General features: G+C 42.3%; 1 protein-coding gene across 1 annotated transcript; it reads right to left on the minus strand.

Moving 5' to 3' along the window:
- Positions 1-1,243: 1,243 nt before the first annotated feature.
- LOC135205999 (activating signal cointegrator 1-like) lies at positions 1,244-13,909 on the minus strand. The gene is given in 3 exon segments (XM_064237170.1): positions 1,244-3,355; positions 3,357-3,419; positions 13,850-13,909. Coding segments are annotated over 3 exon segments (1,695 nt in total). The 3' UTR covers positions 1,244-1,783.
- Between the last annotated feature and the right edge of the window lie 225 nt (positions 13,910-14,134).

Genomic DNA, 14,134 nt, shown 5'->3' on the forward strand with positions numbered 1-14,134 from the left:
GACTTCACGATTCCCTGCCCTGCAGATGTTGCTTTTCAAAGCTTTTCAAGCTCGTGCTAATATTTCTCTTCTTTGTGCAAGCGCACTTCCTAAAGCAAAACTGCCGAACATCCTATGAGTAGTATCAAACAAGCAATACTGTATCTCTTTCATGAACTTTCAATTTGTGACATTTACTGGTTTAATAATAATAATAAAAACAAAACTTTGGTACATTCTCCAACAGTAATTTTTTTTTTAACCTGACCCAGATACCGAAGCCATACAAATGCCGAGAATCATCCTCAAGAAAGTTAGTTCATAAGATACAGTATCACTTTACTAAAAGCCCTTAGCCCTGTTCAAAGTGTGGTTTCCATCATTCAACCGAGGGTAATTAGGTAATTACACATTGTTTAGTCCAACACTTGGAGACATACAGTCTGGCTGTTGTTCATATGATCATTCTAGGGATAAAATTCCGCTGTCATATTTGATGCCTTTGACCCAAAGACCAATAGATGCTACTCCAAAATACTAGATGTAATGCCAGATAACTAGCAATAAAGCTGGTAATCGTTTTGCAATAAACCTCCAAGACTTTCCAAACAATATAATTAATGCCAACATTCACAGGGAATGGTAAAATGTTGTGCTTTACAGAGCCATTCAAAGTTTATTACTTTTTATGACTAATACTGATGATTAATGTGCACCATATAATGTTTGTTTATCCATAGATAAATGACCAGTGGAATACTTCACTTAAGGTTGACAGCTTCTGCACAGTGTAGTAACTGTGAACATTACTGTTAAGTGCTTGAAATCTCCTTTTATGTTTCAAGTTTAAATTACTGGACTGGATGGAATGAAAAGTAAAACCAGGCATACAAAAAGGTGCCCCTTATATATAAAAAAAAAAAAAAAAAAAAATCAATCCCCAGTCATCAAAGTAACAACATAAAATGTATGAAAAATTTGTGTATAAATGCCTCAATAGCAAATGATAATTACCTGCACTACTAATTTCATTTAAATGACAAGTCTGTTATATAAAGTAGTACTGGGATAAGCTTTGGCTATTACAGATTTGGTGTAATGCTTCGATGATAACTATACTTTGAATATAGTTTAAAGAAAACTGTATTCACCTTTTATGTCAAGAGTAACAGAATGGAAGTCTTCCACCCATACAGTATTATAACTAATAAAATTTTTCCGGTACATTTTAACTAATGAAATGAAGCTAAAATAAATATTAAAAAAAGTTTCTAACTTCCTTTTTATTTAATAAAGGTAAATATAATACACATTGTCTATGTTGTTAGCATTTACTGAATCATAATATTTTCCTCTTCATATAAAGATGATAAAAAATATAAATATTCCAATATACTATATAACACATGCCTGCTAAAATCTTCAGAATAATACATCTCATTAAATATAAATATTAGTAAGATAAAACATTATATCGCACAAGTGGTGTTATCTAATTTGAGAACTTGACAAAGTGTAGTGCAATTACTATAGTGCCAACCAAAGTATTGATGCTACCTCCTGGAGAGAGTGCAAGATAGCAATAGTATGTATTTTGTATGAATGTACAAATTTAAACTGACAGCATATAAGTACAGTATAATACTGTAAACAAATACATACCTGGGAAATTTTGTCAGAATCTTCACCATTTTTAGTCTATAAAGCTCTTATTACATAAAATCATAATAATCACATTCTTTTCATAAAAACAACCATTCAGGTCAGACCTGTAAGTGCTAATCAAACTATATATATAAATAATTCACGGATCCTCTTTTGGCCGCAAGGCTTTTTTAGCAGCTTGATGAATCTTAGGATCCATTTTATATATCTTATGCTGTCCTTTCATGGGAAATTTCAGCACCATCTCCTGAGGATTTTCACATACAAACACATATGGAGAGTCACTTTCCCCTTCAGGATATTTAACACGATACTCCTCTTGTGGGAGGACATCAACAACATCTACACACCCAAGGAGACATCCTGCTGGATAATATTGGGGGAACTTGATATACTCATCCTTGAGGAGAACCCTATACATCTGCTCTAGCTGACTGATTTCTTGGGGAGTAGGTGGCTTAACAGCCGAGGCAATCCAAAGCCTTCCCCTGTGGGATGAGTACCATGTTCTACCTTCATGAATCTTTATTCCAGCAACAAGAAGGGATGCCCAAGGTTGGTGCATACTGAGGCACATTCCTTCATCTACCATTTCTTGTATTTCTCTATCTTGTATACGCATACTCATTCCAGCAAATTTCATGTTTCCTGTCCTGCGTCTGTAATTATCCATATCTCCCTCTACATACTCTGGTCGATCCACCTCAATATAGGGCTTTGACTCCTCTCTGTCTGGTGCAGAAAATATATCGTTAGATCTAACCTCAAGAATTTCTTTGATAATAGGATCATCTGGATCATAAATATTATCATTATTCTCTTCTGCAATTACCCTTCTGCCTAACAAATCTATGGTTACCTTCTGATTACTTCTGTCATATTTCTTTTTCCGTAGTTCTTCCTCTCGTTTTTCCAATTTCGCTTTCTGTTCTTGACTGAGCCACCGTGAACCTGTGCTAAAATAGTCACTTTCGTCATCATAAACCTTAGTTCTTTTTTCACTTGTCCTGTCAAATTCCAAAAGCTTATTCTTATGTTCAACAGCTTTGCGTAAACCCTCCTGATCTTTCCCGGGTTCTGAAGGAATACCTTTAACAACAGCATTTTTCTCACTAAATAATCTCCTCTGTAAAGCCTCTGACTTACGGTTATTTTGCTCAAGCAATTCCTCCTCCTCATTTGTGGTCACCATATTTCCACAAAATGAACAAGGTCCTGAGCCCTCTTGCTCACAAATGACACGGCCACACTTGAGGCAATTATTAATTAGTTTATGTTTACTAGCTTGGCAGTCACACTTATGTCTCCCACTTAGAAGCACTACATCTTTACTTTTCCCTTCATTTGAGTACAAGGACACATACTTGCTTTTCTTTTTACCTGAGGAACCACCCGATGGTTGTGGAGGTGTGGGCAAAGAGCCGTTAGTTTGTGTTGGTGGCTGCATCCTTTCTGGTCCCTTATTAAATCCATTTTCTTTGGTCCCTCTTTGCTTCTTTTTGTCACCTACTTTGAACACTGTACTCTCTTCTAAATCTGGCTTCCTATAAAATCTTGTGTCCACTGCTGTTTTTATCTCTTCTTGCTTCCTCAAAAATTCTTCAATGAAGTGTCGATGAGATGGGTTACCTGTATCAAGCATCGATATCAGATATTCTTCCACTTCAACAGGATTTTCAATGGGCTGTAGATATCGAACAATGGCACTTGGTTTCTGGAATACCCAGTTTTTCCATCTCGGAACATGCCCATTTCTCAAGTGCAAACCCAATCTTCTACACTGTGAAAGAATAAAAGCAAATGAAAAAATAAGATGAAAAGTATATAAAAAAACTTTACTCTATCTTCTAAAATATAACCCTGCTATTTTAAATAGAATACAGTATGCTCTCATCAATATAATAAATCACACAAGACTACTTGAATACTTATCCATAAAGAGATTTAATTCTTACCACTTATTGGAAATAACAACAATCAGAGTAAATCAAGCACAGTACCATATTAAACAATGTTTAAGGGTTTCTCTTCATTAAAAAGCTAAAGTTAATTAGACATTATGATAATTCTGCAGCATACTAAGACCCTTTTACAACACTTCTTAGAAACTTGAAAGAGTTAAAATTTGGTAGTCCATTTATAATAGATAAATTCCCCTTCTAAATATGTTACATGAAACTCTTAATATTGTTTCTTAATGTTAAAGAAACCAAGCATCACCAAATCATGACTATACTGCCATGGTCAAGGTAAGACACTGCAGCTTAGGTGGCATTTGGCTATAAAAATGATATTGTTAAACTACAATAAAGTTTTGTACATACTTACCTGGCAGATATATACTTAGCTATAGTCTCCGACGTTCCCGACAGAATTTCAAATCTCGCGGCACACGCGACAGGTAGGTCAGGTGGTCTACCTTACCCGCCGCTGGGTGGCGGATGTACGAACCACTCCCGTAAGCTTGTCAGATTTTTCTCTTCCACCTGTCTCCTGAGGGGAGGTTGGGTGGGCCATTAATCGTATATATCTGCCAGGTAAGTATGTACAAAAACTTTATTGTAGTTTAACAATATCATTTTTGTACATGAACTTCCCTGACAGATATATACTTAGCTGATTGGCACCCTTGGTGGAGGGTAAGAGACAGCTCAATAATACAGGTAAGACGGGAAACAACTAATGTTGTAGGATATAAAAACCTTGGTTCTCACCTTTTCAGGATGAAGACTTCATAGATACTATCTCTGAGTCTGCATTGCCTGGAGAGCTACAGCTAGGACGTGACCTGATGCTGAAAGACTCTCGGATCTACCACTGGGATATGTGATCCCCTATTGTGGTAGAATCCAAGTCGGATGCTGTTAGAGGGACCTTGTCCGCTTACCTAACAGATCCTTACCACTACCTCTGCAAGGAGCCAAAACCCACCAGACCACCTAACCAAAATACAAAGGGTTAATATTACGACAAAAAAGAGGTGCCTCCTGCAACCTCTTTCAAGACAACCAAAAACAACAATATAAAATATAGGGTAACATATAAAAAATTTACACAGGATAAGTTTCAGCTCCCTGCCCCAGCACCGAATCCGCCAATACGAAAGGACCCAAGGCGAAGCATTTATCATATGTGATTTTTAACATCACGTAGGTAGTGGTTTGCGAAAACCGATTGGCATCTCCAAAAAGTCGCCTCCATCAAGTTCCGCACAGACATATTTTTTCTGAATGCAAGCGAAGTTGCGATGCTCTCACCTCGTGAGCTTTCACTTTCAGTAGTCTAAAATGATCTTCTTACAGGCAACATGTGCCTCTGTAATAAGGCTTCTCAGAAAAAAGGAAAGAGCATTCTTCGACATGGGCCGAGTGGGGTCCTTTACGGAGCACCAAAGCACATCTTGATTAGCCTTAAGTTGTTCCTTCCTCTTAAGGAAATACTTCATAATTCTCATGGGGCAAAGAGTTCTTTCAGGCTCTTCCCCTACTAGAAAAGATAAACTACGAACTTCAAAGCTCCTGGGCCAAGGGCGTGATGGGTTTTCATTCTTTGCCAGGAAACTTGGAAGAAATGAACACACCATAGAATCTTCCTTAAACCCTACATTGCCCTCAATAGCTTGGAGCTCACTCACTCTCTTAGCTGTAGCTAGGGCCAAAAGGAAGATAGCCTTCTTCGTCAAATCCTTGAAAGAGGCTAAGCCAGGAGGTTCGAATCTAGACGATCCAAGGAATTGTAGGACTACGTCTAGATTCCAGTTCGGTACTACATGAGGACGCTTAATGGTTTCAAATGATCTAATAAGATCATGCAGGTCCTTATCATCGGATATATTTAAGCCTCTATGCCGAAATACCGCCGCCAACATACTGCGGTATCCCTTAATAGTTGACACAACCAGATGACATTCTTCTTTGAGGAAAATAAGGAAATCTGCAATTTGGGTCACAGAGGTACTGGAAGAGGAAATGTTCTTCCTCTTGCACCAACGTCTGAAGACATCCCACTTTGACTGGTATACACCGCAAGGTGGAAGGTCTCCTCGCTCTTGCGATTGCTTTAGCAGCTGTTGCTGAAAAGCCTTTCGCTCTGACCAAACTTTGGACAGTCTGAAACCAGTCAGACTGAGAGCGAGGAGATTTTTTGTGGTACCTGTCGAAGTGGGGTTGTCTGAGTAGATCGCTCCTTAGCGGGAGCGATCTTGGAAGGTCCACCAACCATTCCAGTACCTCTGTGAACCATTCTTGGGCCGGCCAAAAGGGAGCGATTAAGGTCATTTTCGTTGAATCGGACTCTACGAACTTCTTGATGGTTAGCCCCAGGATCTTGAAGGGGGGAAACGCGTAGACGTCGAGTCCGTTCCAGTCTAGAAGAAGAGCATCTATTGCTACTGCCTCTGGATCTGATATCGGAGAGCAGTAAGGATCCAGCCTCTGTTCTTTGACGTGGCAAAGAGGTCTATGTGTGGCCTGCCCCATAACTTCCACAGGCTCTGGCATACATCCAGATGAAGGGTCCACTCTGTGGGAAGGACCTGATCTTTCCTGCTGAGGAGATTATGCTCTTACATTCCTTTTTCTCCCGGCACGAACCTGGTGAGAAGCTTGATTCCTCTTTCTTCTGCCCACAGAAGAAGGTCTCTTGCTGTCTCGTACAGGGAAGAAGGAATGCGTACCCCCCCTGTTTCCTGATGTATGCCAGAGCTGTAGTGTTGTCCGCGTTGACCTGCACTACCGATCTTCTGACTTTGGGCTCGAAAGCCTTCAGAGCCAACCACACAGCCATCAACTCCTTTCTGTTGATGTGCCAGGCTACCTGGTCCCCCACCCAGGTACCTGACACTTCGCTGGTTCCCAGAGTTGCACCCCACCCATGTCCGACGCGTCGGAGAACAACACCAGGTTGGGGGTCTGTGATTGAAGAGACAGTCCCTTCGCAAAGAGGTTGGGATCTGTCCACCATAACAGATGTTTCTTGATGTCCTGGGATAACGACAGGGGAGAACGTCAAATCCTGAGAACGACGACTCCAATTCCGATGAAGAAAGAATTGGAGTGGTCTCAGGTGCAACCTTCCTAGGGAAACGAATTGCTCCAGAGAGGAGAGCGTCCCCAGCAGACTCATCCACTCCCTCACTGTGCATACTTCTTTCCCTAAGAAGGTTGTTACTCTCTCGAATCCTCGGGCTATCCTTTCCTGCGAGGGAAAAGCCCGAAAACTCAGAGAGTTCATCTGTATCCCGAGATACACACACTCTTGCTCGGGAATTAGTGATGACTTCTTGAAATTGACGAGAAGTCCCAAAGCCTTCGTCAATTCTAAAGTTACTTGTAAGTCCTTCAAACAACGATCTTCTGAATTGGCCCTTATTAGCCAATCGTCGAGGTACATGGATATCCTCACCCCTTTCAAATGAAGCCATTGAGCCACATTCCTCAAAATCCCCGTGAACACTTGAGGGGCCGTCGAGAGGCCGAAACACAGAGCCCTGAACTGAAAAATTTTCCCCCCCATCATGAATCTGAGAAACTTCCTCGAGGAAGGATGGATCGGTCACGTGGAAGTAAGCGTCCTGTAAATCCAAGGAAACCATCCAGTCCCTGGACGAAGTGCTGCCAGCACTGATGAAGGCGTTTCCATCGTGAACTTCTTCTTTTAGAAGAAGTTCAGGGCGCTTACATCCAACACCGGTCTCCATCCCCCTGAGGACTTCGAACTAGGAAAAGGCGGTTGTAGAAGCCCGATGAATGATGGTCTGTCACTAGTTCGATAGCCCCCTTCTCCAGCATCTGATCTACTGCTAGATGGAGAGCTTGATTCATGATGGGGTCTCTGTACCTGGCCGTCAGTTCCCTTGGGATGGCCGTCAAGGGAGGTCTTTCGACGAAAGGGATGAGGTAACCTCTCCTCAAAATAGAAAGGGTCCAAGGATCCGCCCCTTTTTGGGCCCAGACTTCTGCAAACTCTAAGAGTCTGGCGCCCACCGTTGATTGAAGGACTTGCAAGTTTATTTGGGGGCCTTAACAGACTTGGCGAAAGTCTTACCCCTTCTTGAAGTCTACGACCTCTAAACGTAGAGTTTCTTGATGAAGATGCCCCTCGAAAGGGTTCTCGAACACTTGCCTTTTCCTTCTTAGCCTTGGTAGGGAAGGAAGGGCGAGGTTTTCTTGCCGACTGTGCCAAAAGGTCCTGGGTGGCTTTGCCGAAAGTGACTCCTCGAAATGTCCTGCACTCGATGTTTCGGGAACAACTGAGTAGACAGAGGGGCAAACAGCAAAGAAGACCTCTGAGCATGGGAGACCGACTTCGTTAAGAAGGAACAATAAACCGACCTCTTCTTCACGATCCCGGCCCCATAAAGGGAGGCGATTTCACTCGCTCCGTCTCTTACCGACTTGTCCATACAAGACAAAACACACATAAGATCTTCTGGCGAAATTGACTCTGGCACTTCAATTTTCTTGGCTAGGACTCCCACGACCAATCAAGGAAGTTAAATACTTCTAGCACTCTAAACATACCTTTGAGCAAATGATCCAATTCATTCATTGCCCAAGTCGTCTTAGCAGAGTTAAGGGCAGTTCTCCTTGTCGAATCTACCAGTGCCGAAAAATCCGAATCAGCCGAAGACGGTAGACCCAATCCTAAGGGCTCTCCTGTTTCGTACCAGAAACCAGGCGCGTTTACCTGATAACTTCGAAGGAGGAAAAGCGAACATCGTTTTCCCCGCTTCTTCTTTGGAAGCCATCCAGGAACCAAAACTCCTCAGTGCCTTCTTCATAGAAAGAGTTGGCTTCATCCTCACACAAGAAGAACTCTTCGCTGTCTTCGCCGTTGAAAAAAGTGAGTGAGGAGAAGGAGGAGCCGTAGGCGTAAGGGAATCCCCAAAAACTTGTAAAAGTAGCTCTGTAAGCTTCTTGTAAGAAGAGACAGCAGCAGAAGTGTTCGGTTCCTCATCCGAACCTTCTAGGACGTCTTCTCGAGGCGAGCGCGGAAGATCCTTATGTGACGAAGGGATCCTAGCAGGAGTTGAGCGAGAGGTTGGAGAACGCCCTCTCTTAGAAGAGTTCACATCCACTGGAGAACGATGAGAAGATCTGGGAAGTCTACGATGAGACTCCCTCTTCGAGGTATACGGAATCTCAGCCGAAGGAGAGGTAGGGCTCCTACTCCCGAGAATCCTCGGAAACATCCACAGGGCGCTTACGAGGAGGCGAGCGCCTACTATACTCTATGCGCCTATCCTGAGGCGAGCGGCTGCCAGGAGAAGAGCGCCTATCGAGAGCAGAGCGCTTGCGCGGCTCTCCATACCTGTCCAGTTGCGTACGATCAACGGAAGTCCGACTGGAAGGCGAAATGCGCCTACTAGGAGAAGGCTGCTTGCGAGACTCTGACGTCTAACAAGAGGGTAACATTCAGGAGAAGGGCGCTTCAAAACTAACGAGCGCCTACTTGGAGAAGGGCGCTTCCGGGATTCCTGGTGCCTACCAAGAGACAAACGGTCAGGAGAAGTGCGCCTAGAAGCGGGAGAGCGCCTACACGGAGAAGGGCGCTTGAAAGACTCTTGTTGTCTGCCCCTAGGAGAATAATCAGGAGTATGACGCCTTAAAAGAGACGAGCGCCTACTAGGAGATCTATGTGCAGTAGGCTCTTGGCGCCTACCTTGCGGGGAGCGGCTAACAGTAGGCCGTCTATCATGCACACGACTCTACCAGACTCTAGATGCCTGTCAGGAGAGAAGTCACGATCCGACACTCGAGGAGAGTGACATCTGGAAGAAGAACGCCTACTTGTATAAGGGCGCCTTCTAGAATCTTGAGGCTGCTGAGGAGAAGTTTCACGCGAGGGAGTTGAAGAAATCGCGTGATGAGCAGGTGCAGTGCGCTTACCGGAAGCGGGAATCCAATCTGGAGAAAAAACTTCTTTCTCCATAGAGCGTCCTACCGATGTTTGGCGTCTTGAAATCGAAAGGGAGCCAGGCGAGCGAGGGCGCTCACGCGGAGCGAGGGCGCTCACGCGAGCCCCCACCTTCATACGAAACCTCCCCATATGAAGGAGAACGATCCTCTGAAGAGCGGTGCCTAGATCTCTTGATCGGAAGAGAAACGTCCTTCTTCCTACGTGATCTAACTGCTAGAGAGTCTGCTAGCGCCGTGATCTGAGCTTGAAGTCCCGCGAGTACTCTCGTAGGAGAATCTTCTTGTTCTTCCTCGGAAGCAGGCGCCGAGCGCGGAGCGCGAGAAGAAGAACGATCACAGGATTTCTTGGGTTTCTTCGCCTCCACCGACGATTCTTCCGGGAAAACCTCCGGACTAGAAGCCAAAGGACGCAGGGAGCCTTCCAAGCCCTCTTCAACGGGCGCGACGCATCCGGGGAGTTCCAACCTCTCTTCGGAGAGGGAGACGACAAGAAGAGGAGAAGCATTGGCGTAGGAGCTCCTTCTTGTAGCGATCCGAGGCAGCCTGGGAGCGTACTTCAGGATCTGCCGAGGGGACGCCTGACCGGTGGGGGCTCTCCCTAGCCCTCCTGCGGCTTTTCGACTTTCCTACTCCACTGGAACTGGGAGTCTGGAAGAGGTCTAGGCCTAGAGGCACTAAGGAGCCGGTCAGACGCACCCTCCACAACCCTGGGGACACTGCACTGAATCACTAACACTCTCCTTACCTTCCAAACTGACGAATCTTCTGATCCATAGAACGATTCTTGGCTCTTTCAGAGCTGCCGCCTCCGAAGGCGAATCTTCGGCTTCGGTGCGGGGAGCCGGGGCTGCCACTTGGGAAGAAGGTTCTAATTCTACGTTAGTACTATTAGGATCCACATCCAACTCACTCATTCTAGATCTGCTAGAACTTCTAGAGGAAGCCTTACGCACTCTATCACGTTCCAACTTCCTAACATAAGAAGAGAGAGCCTTATATTCTTCTTCATTCAATCCCTTACATTCATTACAAGGGTTAGCAAAAGCACAATTCATTCCCCCTGCATTTCATGCAAACCGTGTGGGGGTCTACCGAAGCTTTCGGCAACCTCACCTTACATCCTTCATTCACGCAAACCCTAAACAAAACCGAAGTTTTAACTACCGATTCTAGATCAGACATCGTTAAAGAAAATCAAACTCAAAATCAAACCGGTCCACAATCAGCGTATGCCAAGCCAAACAAAGCGAATACGTCACCAAAAGAAGTCCAAATTAACTCCAGGCAAGCGAGAATCGAAAAACTATCGAGAGGAAACCGACAACAGTTGTTATCGTTCCCGCGACAGAGAAAAATCTGACAAGCTTACGGGAGTGGTTCGTACATCCGCCACCCAGCGGCGGGTAAGGTAGACCACCTGACCTACTTGTCGCGTGTGCCGCGAGATTTGAAATTCTGTCGGGAACGTCGGAGACTATAGCTAAGTATATATCTGTCAGGGAAGTTCATGTACAAAATAGCCCTTTTTCAAGTGCCATTTGCCCCTTTCCATTTTGGAATTTATGGGGGTGTCCAAGAGACTTAACCTTCAGTCTATAAGGGCTCAAGTGTCCTAGGGAGGGGTTACATTTGCATCTTTTTTGTCTTTAGTATAATAAACCAAAACTGTTTACCATCTTGTTCCCCATAAAATGTCACAGAGGTATGGGTAGGGAAAAACTTGAAAATAACGGTTTTTCTTCAACCCTGATGGTGAAAATGTTGAAATTTTAAAAATGCAATAAGAGAACATAATGAGGGCCATAAACAGTTGAATGAACAGAACAAACTATATAAATAAATAAAGTTAAAACACCGTGTAAAGCTAAATTATTAATATGGGTAAAAAGAAATTAACACAAACAAACAAGAATGATGATGAAACTACAGAGAACAAGGTCTTTGGGCTAGGCTGAACCAAAAAATAACCAAAAACGTCAGAGAAATATTTGCTTCATTTCTTCTGTGAAAAATAGCCTAACTGTAATAAGATATGCTACTAGGTACAGGCAATTAGCAATATAGTATTTGGGTAATACTATGATACTTTCTTTCCAAGCCAGCACACATGGGCATTTTGGCGTTTCTTCCGCTGAGGATATGGGGCAAGTGAATAAAAAATCTTGTAATTAATGTTAAAAGATGTGAAGGGTTGCATTACTCTCTCTGTTTTGCAGGTGTTCCATTCCAAGTATATAAGGAGATGACAGATGCTTGTAGTACATGTACAGTTCATGAGCATTTGCAGGAACTTTTTATTTTTAAGCAATGAAAAATTTCTTAACTCTTATGCAAATGTACGTGTATATTTTCAGACCTTTGTCATTTTTCACAAGAGATTCTTGTGGGTTAGAAGTGGTGATTGAGATCTCAAGTTAAATATTTTATATTACAGATGTAACATGATTCTGTCCGTGTGAAAGGAAGGTACATAATCCCTTCCAATCATCAATGTGTCTCGTCTGAAAAACCAACCTTGGCTGACAGATTCAACTACCAGTATGAGGTAAGCAAATGACATCATGCATAGATGCTTACAAATGCTGACTATGATGATATAATTATTTTTCTAGCTTGCCTTGTATAAAAAAAAAAAAACTTTGGCATAAACTGAACCAGTGTGCGGTCTTGTACAGATAATTTGTTATTATGATGCTTGGTTCTTTAATGAAGTAAAAATATGTTAGCAACAATAAGAAAGTCGTTTTCATCAGTATATAACAAACTCAGCTTCAAAACTGTCAAAAATCCCTTAGTTGTTATATTAAATGATGAGAATTTCAAATAAATGAGCTTAATGACATGAAAAATTTTTGCAGGTTTAATATTCTTGTATATTTATGAAATAACCATACCAGTGAAATTACCATCCAGATATTGCTTAGGTCATTAAAGCTGAACTTTATTTGATATATCAATAAAAAAAAAATTACCCTGTTTGTTTTTACAAAAAACATAACTGTACAAGAAAGTATACAAAAAGTCAATCAGACCATGCACTGATTGCCATATGTCAATTTTCATGTATACAAGTAAAAAAAATCTTATCATCAAGTCAATGTCAGCACACTGTACTTATGCTTCCTTTTATGGTATAGTTTACTTTTAACTCACAACAGGATTGGGAGTATATCAAAAGGAAACACCCTATGTGCTTTCTTGCTATATAAAGGCAGTCCCCGGGTTACGACAGGGGTCTTCAGGCGTGTGGTAAGCCGAAAATTGTCGTAAGCTGGAACATCGTCAAAAATCCTAAGAAAACCTTACTTTTAATGCTTTGGGTGCATTAAAAACTATGTAAACTGCATTCTTATAGCATTTTTCATAAAAAAAACCTTCAAATATTGATTATTTTGCATTTTTGGAGACATATTTCTTCTGCCAGATTGGCGTTGTAAGCATTGCAACCCTGGAACGTGTCGTAAACCTGGAAATAATTTCTGATAAATACAATTGAAAAGCGTTGTAACCTCGGAATGTCGTAAGCCAAACCCGTCGATAACCCGGGGACTGCCTGTAACCCCAATCTTTAAGGTGAGGAATATTTGCATAGCTATGGGGATACAATGTTGGTCCCCTTTGCATTTAAGACCTGCTGTGAATGCTAAGTTAAGATGATTTACATATCTAGCCTGTCTCTAGGTCAGGTCAGGATGGGGGATTCAGTCTCTGATCGTGTAAGGACCCAGCACCCTAAGTTAGGTTAGGATGTTTCATAGTGTCCTTGCAACATTTTCAAGCATTACAATTTTTGGTCTATGTTAGGCCTCCTATTGTATGTTTTTCACTGATATGTTCTGATTTACCTATGCATTGCCTTCCTTTCTGACTAGTGTGTTGTTGCACTCATTTTGAGTTTTACCCCACCAAAAACCAGTTTCCCACTAAAAAAAATTTTAAAAATGAACATGCTTAACAATCAACATTTGGAAACGTTACTGGTTCAGAGGTTAAAAGTGAAGAATACCATCGCACCCCCCTGACTTGGTAGCTAGCTAGGGAAACAACAGACTGGATTAGCTGATCCAGTTTTCACCGCGTGTGGATCCACCCTTCGAAAAAGTACTTTAACACATCCTGACACCGAAGATGGGCACCAGTCACAAGTCATCGGTGGTGAGAGCAAACGCTTGAGACCTCTACTATCCTTTCGAAGTAAGTATTTTCTCCAAAGTTAGAAATTAAGGTCATATTTTAAGATTAAACAGAGGTTAATGAAAGTCTAGCCATGCGCAGTGCAAACATACCTCCATGAGGCTTTCAAAATTTTTACTTATAACACCAACAATATAGAAGATTGACGCCATCTCAATGTTTGCAGAGTTGCTGGTGTCAATAAACTTTCCATTCCACATACTAAATCCACACACCAATAGTACCCATAGACGCTGGGGTACTTTCTTCACAACAATCGTCAACAATGACACCAACTGCGGCTTATCCAAGGAAACTACAATGTTTTGGTAGAAGAAGAAGAAGCATGCACTAGATAGTTATTTAAATAAATAGTTAAACGGCAATATAAGGCCATG

The sequence above is a fragment of the Macrobrachium nipponense genome, chromosome 29 (assembly GCF_015104395.2).
Source record: "Macrobrachium nipponense isolate FS-2020 chromosome 29, ASM1510439v2, whole genome shotgun sequence".
Classification (NCBI taxonomy): domain Eukaryota; kingdom Metazoa; phylum Arthropoda; class Malacostraca; order Decapoda; family Palaemonidae; genus Macrobrachium; species Macrobrachium nipponense.